The 13,595-nt window shown below is 35.2% G+C and overlaps 1 protein-coding gene across 4 annotated transcripts in view; it reads right to left on the reverse strand.

The window, feature by feature from the left end:
• Window positions 1-1,954: 1,954 nt before the first annotated feature.
• Window positions 1,955-13,595, reverse strand: part of SPAG9 (sperm associated antigen 9) — an 828,940-nt gene continuing 817,299 nt past the window's right edge. For all 4 annotated transcript variants that reach the window (XM_053708414.1, XM_053708433.1, XM_053708441.1 and 1 more), the window contains 2 exons: window positions 11,364-11,510; window positions 1,955-3,050 (listed from right to left, as the gene is read on the reverse strand). In XM_053708414.1, the coding sequence (XP_053564389.1) occupies window positions 2,935-3,050; window positions 11,364-11,510 (263 nt within the window). In that variant the 3' untranslated portion in view covers window positions 1,955-2,934. The remainder of the gene's footprint in view (window positions 3,051-11,363; window positions 11,511-13,595) is intronic.

Raw genomic sequence — 13,595 nt, forward strand, 5'->3', positions numbered from 1 at the left:
CAAATAAAGATATCAAGAGAACAAAGAGAAATTGATAATATAAGTAAATTAGAAAGTTGCTTAAAACTGCATGCTCTATCTGAATCATGAAAGAAAGAAAAAAATATTTGTGTTTATTATCCCTTTAACATCCTTAACCCCTTGAGTGCTAACGAAGGCTCTGAGCCGTCGTAAATTGTCTCAGTCAGGCGCTAACGACGGCTCAGAGCCGTCGCTAGCACTCTCCCACCTTGAGGGAGATCTGGGGGCTCCCACCCGCTCCTACCCCGGAGATCGGGCCTGTATAGTGAAAGGCATTGCCGGAGCTTCACGTTTGCCTGGTGACATCACGCGTAATGACATGATGACGTCACCGCGCAACTTTATTGAAAAATTACAACAAGTATAGGGAAAGGGGGCATGTTGCTTATATAAGCCTGTATCTCAGGCATCTAAGTAGGTACCGACCCCCAAGACCCACCGTTGGAAAGGTAATCGCCTAACCTTTCCAATGGTATAGGTCTTGGGGATCTGAAAGAAAGAAAAAAATAAGTTAAAAAATTAATATATATTTAAAAAGATTAAAAAAAACTCAAATCAACTTAGCACACAGGTGGGAAATTACTTAGCACTCAAAGGGTTAAAAACTATAATAAGCTTAGATAGGTTTTTATAAAAGTAGTTCTGAACAACGGATGGGCTGATAATGAACATATTATAAACTAATGTGTCTATGGTCTTCTGTAGCAATCAACAATATTAATGGAGGGAAAAAAAATGTAAAATCACAATCCCAGAACATCTTAAACTGAAATTTTTTTTGGCCAAATTGTTTTGCATATATTAACATGACTGAATACTATAAAATATTAAATATAATACTGGAAAAATATTTTTTTTTTTTTTTTACTTAGCAACAACAGTTGTAAATACATGCTAACATACTATTAAACCTTATTATAAAAAATGTGCAGTATTTAAAGGTCTTTTTTTGTAAATTATTAAAGTCAATGCTTCCTGATTCAACAAAAATGCTTTAGTTAAACACTATTGAGCAAATAAATAGAAAGCCACTAATTTAACATTAAAAGGGTATTTTTTTTTAAGCCTTACTGTGTGGAGTTAGATAATATTCTTAATAAAGTTGCTTACTCCAGGAGAGAATCAAAAACTAGAAATAATAAAATTCACATCACACATTTAAAAACCATATTTGCTTATTTATATTTTTGAATTGGTGCAAGTATTCAAAAATTAAAAAAGTACTTCAACAAATGCGGATTTAAATTAAAAAATACACACACAAATAACTTACTGGTGACATATATAGGCAGTAATGGGAAACTTTTGGGATAGTATTATAAAAAAAAAAGCCTGCTTTCAATATGTCTAAAAACTTGTTTAACGTAAACAAGTGCTTACTTGTAAAAACAAGTAAATACATACGGCAAACAATTCTTGTAAAAAAATACCATTTTCACTAATATGCAGATATCTAATAAGAAAGCAAATTTATTTTCCCATTTAGACTAAATCTACATGCTATTTTAAACAATATTCTATACAGCTGGTATGTTAGGGAAGAGTTGATTTGAACTTGATTTTAATAATAAAAAAAGGGGATTAAAATTTTTATCAATTTCTAAATGGAACTGGTTTAATTTATTGTATATTGATTTTTTGTGTGTGTGATGTCTTCTGGAATATAAAATAGTTTCATCCACTCCTAGGCTCAGATAATCCGTTTCTTGATATGCTCTAAATACCAAGTGAGATTTTCAAAAGCTGCACTGTTTTCAAAGCACATGAAGTTACAACAAGCTTTAGAAATGTTAGTGGTTTTAACAGGAGTTAAAAAAAAATATATCTTCATGTGTCTTATATACTCTAGTGCAAATTAAAAATATTTACTTAAAGGGACACTGAACTCAATTTTTTTCTTTTGTGATTCATATAGAACATGCAATTTTAAGCAACATTCTAATTTACTCCTATTCATTTTTCTTCGTTCTCTTGCTATCTTTATTTGAAAAAGAAGGTATCTAAGCTAAGGAGCCAGACGATTTTTGGTTCAGAACCCTGGATAGAAATTGTTTATTGGTGGGTGAATGTATCCACCAATCAGCAAGAACAACCCAGGTTGTTCACCAAAAATGGTCCGGCATCGAAACTTACATTCTTGCTTTTCAAATAAAGATACCAAGAGAATTAAGAAAATTTGATAATAGGAGTAAATTAGAATGTTGCTTAAAATTGCTGCTCTATCTGAATCACAAAAGAAAAAAATTGGGTTCAGTGTCCCTTTAAAGTGACATTAATTAGACTTGATTATGATCAGCATTGTATGTAATGAGTTGCTGATCTACAATTAAACATAGAAGACCAATTTTAAAATAGTATTATAGCTTTTACTTATTTACTTATCTATTCTGTAGCTATGAAGCCGGCACTTGTGCAGTTTTTTTACTTCTTCACAATTCTGGGAGATAGAGCCTATATCACATACGCCATTTTAAACTGGAGCCCACTCTCGCACCTATAACTTTGTCCTTCCCATGGTTATTGTGATGATGAAGCACACAGTTACAGGGTTAGGGTGTGTTCCCATAAAATACTATTTGTATTGTGGAAATAAGTGAAGAAGACAGGGCAGCAAGCATTGGAGGCTGCAGAACTGGTAAGTAAACCATGTAATAAAAAATAAATATATATATATATATATATATATATATAGATACATACATACATATATACACACACACATGCAGGGCTTATCATAATAAAGTCTGATGGTCAGATTTTGAAAGTTAATGAGGAGGTGGCCTGGTCGTGTATACCACTATGATTGCGGTTTTTAATTGAGATGCTTAGTGTTAAAAAAAGTGGTTTTAAAAAATATCCAAAAAACATGCAAAGCAGTAGAGGTCTTCTTTGTCTTGTTTTCTTTTTGTTTGTTTACTCGTTACTGCACATGACTTGCCAAACTATAAGATGGCTCCTTTCCACTTTTGCTACAGAAGATTCAAACTGTAAAGAGTCCCCTAGAATTTCAGATTCTCCGCTGTCATCACCTGGAAACAAAATAATCATTGCCGTAAGTTTATAAAACATTTAACAAGGCTAAAATTCATGCAGCAGAAAACAGTGGCAAAAATCTGACATCCTAAAACTTAATAAAACTTCTGCCAACACTCCCTAGAACATTGTATATTCTTGTTAAATCAATGTATTCATACATGATGTAACAATCTCCAAGAACTGGTAGGTTTATAGTCTAAGTCTAATGTTTTCTTTGAGTGGGATGAAACACCAAACAGTCTTTAGAAGCATTAATTTCCCTGTATAAACCTCTCCATTCCTGTTCATATATAGCCAAGCTAGGACTTAGAGAAAGAGAAGTTGGACTCTTCATAAACAGAACTCTGAGTATAAAAATAAAATGGTTAAACCTAAGTATAACTCAAGTACACAGCTCACCAAAAATATAATCTACTGTGCTTTGCATGCCACCCTACTTTTAAAAAAAATATATAATTTGCTTTGTTCTTTTGGAATCCTTTGTTGCAAAGCAGCAATGCACTGATGGGAGCTAGCTCATGATTGGTGGCTGCACAGAATTTACTTCTATTATCTAATTTGATTTGTTTTCTTGGTATCCTTTGCAGAAAAGCATACCTAGGTAGGATCCGGAGCAGAAATGCACTGGTGGAAGCTGATTGATGGCTGCACAGAATTTATTTCTAATATATAATCTGCTTTGTTTTCTTGGTATCCTTTTTTCCAAAGCATATCTAGATAGGCTCAAAAGCAGCAATGCACTATTGGGAGCTAGCTGTTGATTGGTCGCTGCACATATATGATGCTGGTCATTGGCTCATACAATGTGTTCAGCTAGCTCCCAGTAGTGCACTGCTAACCTTTCAACTAAAGACACCAAGAGAAAGAAGCAAATTTGATAATAGAAATAAATTGGAAAGTTGTTATGCTCTAAATGAATCACAAAATAAAAAACATAATTTATGTAAGAACTTACCTGATAAATTCATTTCTTTCATATTAACAAGAGTCCATGAGCTAGTGACGTATGGGATATACATTCCTACCAGGAGGGGCAAAGTTTCCCAAACCTTAAAATGCCTATAAATACACCCCTCACCACACCCACAAATCAGTTTAACGAATAGCCAAGAAGTGGGGTGATAAGAAAAAAAGTGCGAAGCATATAAAATAAGGAATTGGAATAATTGTGCTTTATACAAAAAAATCATAACCACCACAAAAAAGGGTGGGCCTCATGGACTCTTGTTAATATGAAAGAAATGAATTTATCAGGTAAGTTCTTACATAAATTATGTTTTCTTTCATGTAATTAACAAGAGTCCATGAGCTAGTGACGTATGGGATAATGACTACCCAAGATGTGGATCTTTCCACACAAGAGTCACTAGAGAGGGAGGGATAAAATAAAGACAGCCAATTCCTGCTGAAAATAATCCACACCCAAAATAAAGTTTAACAAAAAACATAAGCAGAAGATTCAAACTGAAACCGCTGCCTGAAGAACTTTTCTACCAAAAACTGCTTCAGAAGAAGAAAATACATCAAAATGGTAGAATTTAGTAAAAGTATGCAAAGAGGACCAAGTTGCTGCTTTGCAGATCTGGTCAACCGAAGCTTCATTCCTAAACGCCCAGGAAGTAGATACTGACCTAGTAGAATGAGCTGTAATTCTCTGAGGCGGAATTTTACCCGACTCAACATAGGCAAGATGAATTAAAGATTTCAACCAAGATGCCAAAGAAATGGCAGAAGCTTTCTGGCCTTTCCTAGAACCGGAAAAGATAACAAATAGACTAGAAGTCTTACAGAAAGAGTTCGTAGCTTCAACATAATATTTCAAAGCTCTAACAACATCCAAAGAATGCAACGATTTCTCCTTAGAATTCTTAGGATTAGGACATAATGAAGGAACCACAATTTCTCTACTAATGTTGTTGGAATTCACAACTTTAGGTAAAAATTCAAAAGAAGTTCGCAACACCGCCTTATCCTGATGAAGAATCAGAAAAGGAGACTCACAAGAAAGAGCAGATAATTCAGAAACTCTTCTGGCAGAAGAGATGGCCAAAAGGAACAAAACTTTCCAAGAAAGTAATTTAATATCCAATGAATGCATAGGTTCAAATGGAGGAGCTTGAAGAGCCCCCAGAACCAAATTCAAACTCCAAGGAGGAGAAATTGACTTAATGACAGGCTTTATACGAACCAAAGCTTGTACAAAACAATGAATATCAGGAAAAATAGCAATCTTTCCGTGAAAAAGAACAGAAAGAGCAGAGATTTGACCCTTCAAGGAACTTGCGGACAAACCCTTATCTAAACCATCCTGAAGAAATTGTAATATTCTCGGTATTCTAAAAGAATGCCAAGAAAAACGATGAGAAAGACACCAAGAAATATAAGTCTTCCAGACTCTATAATATATCTCTCTGGATACAGATTTACGAGCCTGTAACATAGTATTAATCACAGAGTCAGAGAAACCTCTTTGACCAAGAATCAAGCGTTCAATCTCCATACCTTTAAATTTAAGGATTTCAGATCCTGATGGAAAAAAGGACCTTGAGACAAAAGGTCTGGTCTTAACGGAAGAGTCCACGGTTGGCAAGAGGCCATCCGGACAAGATCCGCATACCAAAACCTGTGAGGCCATGCCGGAGCTACCAGCAGAACAAACGAGCATTCCTTCAGAATCTTGGAGATTACTCTTGGAAGAAGAACTAGAGGCGGAAAGATATAGGCAGGATGATACTTCCAAGGAAGTGAAAATGCATCCACTGCCTCCGCCTGAGGATCCCGGGATCTGGACAGATACCTGGGAAGTTTCTTGTTTAGATGAGAAGCCATCAGATCTATTTCTGGAAGTTCCCACATTTGAACAATCTGAAGAAATACCTCTGGGTGAAGAGACCATTCGCCCGGATGCAACGTTTGGCGACTGAGATAATCCGCTTTCCAATTGTCCATACCTGGGATATAAACCGCAGAGATTAGACAGGAGCTGGATTCCGCCCAAACCAAAATTCGAGATACTTCTTTCATAGCCAGAGGACTGTGAGTCCCTCTTTGATGATTGAAGTATGTCACAGTTGTGACATTGTCTTATCTGAAAACAATGAACAACTCTCTCTTCAGAAGAGGCCAAGACTGAAGAGCTCTGAAAATTGCACGGAGTTCCAAAATATTGATCGGAAATCTCACCTCCTGAGATTCCCAAACCCCTTGTGCCGTCAGATACCCCCACACAGCTCCCCAACCTGTAAGACTTGTATCTGTTGAGATTATAGTCCAGGTCGGAAGAACAAAGAAGCCCCCTGAACTAAACGATGGTGATCTGTCCACCATGTCAGAGAGTGTCGTAAAATCGATTTAAAGATATTAATTGAGATATCTTTGAGTAATCCCTGCACCATTGGTTCAGCATACAGAGCTGAAGAGGTCGCATGTGAAAACGAGCAAAGGAGATCGCATCTGATGCGGCAGTCCTAAGACCCAACATTTCCATGCATAAGGCTACCAAAGGGAATGATTGTGACTGAAGGTTTTGACAAGCTGATATCAATGTTAAACTTCTCTTGTCTGACAAGGACAGAGTCATAGACACTGAATTTATCTAGAAACCTAAAAAGGTTACCTTTGTCTGAGGAATCAATGAACTGATTGGTAAATTGATCCTCCAACCATGAACTTGAAGAAACAACACAAGTCGATTCGTATGAGATTCTTCGAAAATGAGAAGACTGAGCAAGTACCAAGATATCGTCCAAATAAGGAAATACCAAAACCCTATTCTCTGATTACAGAAAGAAGGGCACCGAGAACCTTTGAAAAAAATTCTTGGAACTGAGGCTAGGCCAAACAGTAGAGCCACAAAACTGGTAATGCTTGTCTAAAAAGAGAATCTCAGACACTAAAAGTGATCTAGATGAATCGGAATATGCAGATACACATCCTGTAAATCTATTGTAGACATATAATGCCCTTGCTAAACAAAAGGCAGGATAGTCCTACAGTAACCATCTTGAATGTTGGTATCCTAACATAACGATTCAATAATGATAGATCCAGAACTGGTCTGAAGGAATTGACCTTCTTTGGTACAATGAAGAGATAAAATAAAACCCCAGCCCCTGTTCCAGAACTGGAACTGGCATAAATACTCCAGCCAACTCTAGATCTGAAACATATTTCAGAAATGCTGAGCCTTGCTGTGTCAACTGGGACACGGGGAAGAAAAAGAATCTCTTAGCAGGAGGCCTTAACTTGAAGCCAATTCTGTACCTTTCTGAAACAATGTTTCTGAAACCAGAGATTAAGAACGGAATTGATCCAAATTTCTTTGAAGAAAACGTAATCTGCCCCATACCAGCTGAGCTGGAATAAGGGCCGCACCTTCATAGGTACTTAGGAGCTGGCTATAGGTTTCTATAAGGCTTGGATATATTCCAAACTGGAAATAGTTTCCAAACTGATACCGCTCCTGAGGATGAAGGATCAGGCTTTTGTTCCTTGTTGTGAGGAAAGGAACGAAATGATTATTTACCCTGGAAAGAAAGGGAAAGCAAAGTTGACTTAGAAGACATGTCAGCATTCCAAGTTTAATCCATAAAGCTTTTCTAGCTAAAATAGCTAGAGACATATACCTGACATCAACTCTAATGATATCAAAAGATGGTATCACCAATAAAATTATTAGCATGTTATAGAATAATAATAATAATGCTATAAAATTATGATCTGTTACTTGTTGCGCTAAAGCTTCTAACCAAAAAGTTGAAGCTGCAGCAACATCCGCTAAAAATATAGCAGGTCTAAGAAGATTACCTGAACATAAGTAAGCTTTTCTTAGAAAGGATTCAATTTTCCTATCTAAAGGATCCTTAAATGAAGTACTATCTGCCATAGGAACAGTAGTACATTAGCAGGAGTAGAGACAGCCCCATAACCTTAGGGATTTTTGTCCCAAAAAACTCTAATCTGTCAGATGGCACAGGATATAATTTGCTTAAACGTCTAGAAGGAGTAAATAAATTACCCAAATTATTCCATTCCCTGGAAATTACTTCAGAAATAGCATCAGGGAGATAAAACACTTCTGGAATAACTACAGGAGATTTAAAAACCTTATTAAAACGTTTACATTTAGTATCAAGAGGACCAGAATCCTCTATTTCTAATGCAAATAACACTTCTTTAAGTAAAGAATGAATAAATTCCATCTTGAACAAATACAAAGATTTATCAGCATCAACCTCTGAGACAGAAACCTCTGAACCAGAAGAACCATTATCAGTATCAGAATGATGATGTTCATTTAAAAATTCATCTGAAAAAAAGAGAAGTTTTAAAAGACTTTTATGTATACTAGAAGGAGAAATAACAGACATAGCCTTCTTAATGGATTTAAAAAATAAAATCTCTTATGTTATCAGGAACACTCTGAAAATTAGATGTTGACGGAACAGCAACAGGTAATGTAACAGTACTAAAGGAAAATTTATCTGCATTAATAAGTTTGACATGACATGCAATACAAATAACAGCTGGAGAAACAGATACCAAAAGTTTATAGCAGACTTAGCTTGGTAGCTCCAGCACTGTGCAGTGATTTTCCTGTAGTATCTTCTGACTCAGTTGCAACGTGGAACATCTTGCAATATGTAAAAGAAAAAAACAACATATAAAGCAAAATTGATCAAATTCCTTAAATGACAGTTTCAGGAATGGGAAAAAAATGCCAGTGAACAAGCTTCTAGCAACCAGAAGCAATAAATAATGAGACTTAAATAATGTGGAGACAAAAATGACGCCCATATTTTTTAGCGCCAAAAAAGACGCCCACATTATTTGGCGCCTAAATGCTTTTGGCGCCAAAAATGACGCCACATCCGGAACGCCGACATCTTTGACGCAAAATAACGTCAAAAAATGACGCAACTTCCGGCGACACGTATGACGCCGGAAACGGAAAAGAATTTTTGCGCCAAAAAAGTCTGCGCCAAGAATGACGCAATAAAATGAAGCATTTTCAGCCCCCGCGAGCCTAACAGCCCACAGGGAAAAAAGTCAAATTTTTGAGGTAAGAAAAAATATGATAATTCAATGCATAATCCCAAATATGAAACTGACTGTCTGGAAATAAGGAAAGTTGAACATTCTGAGTCAAGGCAAATAAATGTTTGAATACATATATTTAGAACTTTATAAATAAAGTGCCCAACCATAGCTTAGAGTGTCACAGAAAATAAGACTTACTTACCCCAGGACACTCATCTACATGTTTGTAGAAAGCCAAACCAGTACTGAAACGAGAATCAGTAGAGGAAATGGTAAATATAAGAGTATATCGTCGATCTGAAAAGGGAGGTAAGAGATGAATCTCTACGACCGATAACAGAGAACCTTATGAAATAGACCCCGTAGAAGGAGATCACTGCATTCAATAGGCAATACTCTCTTCACATCCCTCTGACATTCACTGCACGCTGAGAGGAAAACCGGGCTCCAACTTGCTGCGGAGCGCATATCAACGTAGAATCTAGCACAAACTTACTTCACCACCTCCCTTGGAGGCAAAGTTTGTAAAACTGATTTGTGGGTGTGGTGAGGGGTGTATTTATAGGCATTTTAAGGTTTGGGAAACTTTGCCCCTCCTGGTAGGAATGTATATCCCATACGTCACTAGCTCATGGACTCTTGTTAATTACATGAAAGAAATAGTTTTATATCCCTTTAAATGCTCTACAATACTCATGATACCTCTGATGGAGAACACATTAATCCTTTACATTACTTTATATTCATATAAATATAATCACTTTTTATTTATGAAATTATTAAATTGATGCTTGACTGAAAAGAATAAATACATTCTATAATCTATGAAAATAGGTCTCATCTACCTTTAAAGTAATAAAACCCCCCATTAAATTTAAGCAAATGTCAGGTTGGGAGAACAAAGACGGTTCGCACTAAATACGGTTAGAGAAAACACAAACATATGGAACATAAGGAACACCAAGAGACATCCGCAATTGTTCTTCAGAAGCTTCACGCAAAGAAGAAGCTAGAGCCCTAGTGGAGTGATCTATTATCCCAAAAATTGGGGTCAACATCTTAAAGGACCAGTAAATACAGTAGATTTGCATAATCAACAAAATGCATTATAAAAAGAAAATGCAACAGCACTTAGTCTGAACTTTAAGTAGCAGATTTTTTTTTGCTGACAAATTTCAAAGTTTCCACTATTTCCACTCCCCCTGTATCATATGACAGCCATCAGCCAATCAGAAATGCATATATGTATATGCTGTGAATTATTGTGCATGCTCGGTAGGAGCTGGTGACTCAAAAAGTGCAAATACAAAAAGATTGAGCAAATTTTGTAAATTAAAGTAATTTGAAAAGTTGTTTAAAACTGTAGGTTCTATCTGAATAATGTAAGTTTAATTTTGACTTGAGTGTCCCTTTAAGCTGATACAATTTGCAAAAAAAAAAAACCAAAAAACTATTTTTTTCATTTTTTTTTCTAAAACAAAAAGGAAAGGTATAGCAGTAAATAAAAACGCTCATACATTTGGTAGATTTTAATCAAGAAAAAAAGATAAGTGTAAACTTCACAAGTTGTTAGGATTAAGAAAACAACACTACAGCTATCTTGGACAATTTCCGTAATGGTAACTGATTCACTGTTTAGCTTAATATACTAATGCATGTCTATTTTAAGTAAGGTAATATAGTTTGTTCCTGTGTGGACAATGCTGCATATAAAAAGGGTACAGATAAAAAACTAAAATAAAAATCAATAAAAAAATAGATTGATTTACAAAATGTATTTTTAATTTCAAACTATGTTACAAGGAATTTAAAGTGGTGTTTCTAAACTTTGGAAACAGCTCAGACATTTATAACCTAAGCACTGAGCTATTATATGCTCTGATTAAAGGGAAACAACTCAAAATTAAAAGTTTATGATTCAGAGATTCAGATAGAGCATGCAATTTTAAACAACTTTACAATTTACTTCCAGTCTTTTTATATCTACACCTTATGAGTCACCAGCTTCTACTGAGCATGTGCAAGAATTCACAGAATATCCTTATATGTATTTGTGATTGGCTGATGGCTGTCACATGATACAGGAGGAAAGGAAGAAGACATTACTTTGACATTTTTCAGAAAACAAAAATCTACTCATTTGAAGATCGCACTAAGTGCTATTTGCATTGTCTTTTTATCATGCATTTGTTGATTAAGTAAATTACTGTATTTACTGCTCTTTAACTTTCCAGGTAAAGCTTTGTTATATAGAGTACACATCTTACCCATTCTGAAATCTATATATCCTTCCCCTCCACTCATCACTAGCATAGACTTCTGATGATTCTGGTTGGCTTGCTCTTGTTGATACAAAGCTCCTTTTTCCCCTGATAAGTCAGAACTGCTGCTGCTTGATGGGAACAACACCTGGCCTTTAAAAAAAAAAAAAAAAAAAAAAAAAGGCATGACTATTATGTTGTAAAGTTCATATTATTACATCTAATTGAGAATATTACAAGCACTGTTTTTAAAATACAGAATAAACATGTTAAAACATTTTAAGTAGAGAAAGCGGAAAATGTACTTGTATTTTCTTTACATTTCTACATAGTATTCCATTCCCTTCACAAATTTAGGAAAAAAGAACAGCAGTTAAACACAGGAATGATTTTTCAAGTAAGTGGTGGGTTTAGAAATGAAACCCATTTTTCTTTCTTTCATGATTCACATATAGAATACAATTTTAAACAACTTTCTAATTTATTTCTATTACCTAATTTGTTTCATTCTCTTGGTATCACTTGTTGAAGGTGCAGCAATGCACTAATAGTTTCTAACTGAACTCATGGGCGAGCCAATCACAATCAACAGCTAGCGCCTAGGTTCTCTGCTGCTCATGAGCTTGCCTAGATAAACCTTTTAGCAAAGGATAACAAGGGAAGGAAGCAAATTAAATAATAGAAGTTTTTTAAAATTGTATTCTCTATTTGAATCATGAAAAAGATTTTGGGTTTCATGTCCCTTTAATGCTGCCTATGCTCAGGAAATTCTACCATTTTTCATTTTTGTATCTTAAATTGAAATATACTAATGACACCTGTTGTGTTGATGCAGATTTTTCACAGCTGCTGTATGATTTATTGCCAATGCCCTTTTTCTCTATACCCTTTGCTATTTTTCTCTACCTCCATTATTTTCTTTATATTATTTTAAAAACCTAAAAAGAAATACGCACACTTCCTTATAAATTAGTTCTCATGAATTTGAGCATTATTAATGATATGCATTCATAGTTGTAGGTTGTTTTTTATGGTACTGAAATTTCATCATCATCACCCCTTAACGGCCGACACAGTGGTAAAACTGTTGGTACTGCAATCCTCACTTGTCCGGGATTAGTGGAAATTTAAACACACACACACACACACACACTATATATATATATATATATATTGTTATGAGTCTTCAAAACAATAAGAAGCTACTTTATCTGATGAACCTTTTATCCTTGAAATCAACAATGCAGTAGCCAAACCGTAAGGACAATCTGGGAAAGAGGACAATTATTCTATCCTTCCAGAAGAAGCAGATCTGAGGCAAGTACTCTTGTGCCAGACCAATATGTAGAGGATTACACAGAAAGCTTTGCCCTTTACAGAATCAAAAATCAAGATCATAAACCTGGGTTTTTTTTTTTCTACAAGCATTTGAGAATTCCGACAACCAAGTCCCTTGAAAAAGTCTCAACCAACATTCCAGAAAAATGGTACTGTTAATGAACAGTGGAAACATCAGGCAACGTTAAACATAGCTTGGTGACCTTCTAGGAAGAATTGCATTTTCAAACAATTGGGTAGTATATAAAAGGAAGAAATAGAATTAAAAAAAAATCCCTGGATCCAATAACCAAAAAAACCCCCCATATACTTTGATCTTATTATAATAAGGACATTATTTAGTAATATTCTTCATTAGGGTTACTTGATGAAGTAGTGAACCAAAACGGCTCTACCAGCTTTAACATCAAAAGCTGTAGACTTTGCAACGTAACAGATAAGTGCATTAGTTTACAGCAAACAAAATCTACAACTATGTCTTCCAATAACCATTTTGCCAAAACCTCATTCATTCATGTAGTTCACAGCAGATGGAAGCTACTATTAAATCTGCAAAAACAAACAAAACACTATTTTATGAACATTTCATTTATTTAATTGTAAATATAAGCACTGTGGGCAATAAGGAAACGCATAGCTGCACAGCCACCAGTGCAAGGCAGCATTTATGTCAGGAATATTAGTATATTTCTAAAATGGAAAGTTACATCTGAAACAACAGCAGCATCATGATGTGAAACCACAACTTTTTACCTGTCCTTTTGCTGTAAATTTAATCTGAAAGACAGAACAATTCTAGTTCTAGAAACCTCATAACTTTCCCTCCTTCATAGGGGAAGCATTACTTTCAGGAACAATCTAATCCTGGAAATGTATTGGGGGGAAAAGAAAAAAACAAAA

Source organism: Bombina bombina, chromosome 1 (genome assembly GCF_027579735.1).
Source record: "Bombina bombina isolate aBomBom1 chromosome 1, aBomBom1.pri, whole genome shotgun sequence".
NCBI classification, from domain to species: domain Eukaryota; kingdom Metazoa; phylum Chordata; class Amphibia; order Anura; family Bombinatoridae; genus Bombina; species Bombina bombina.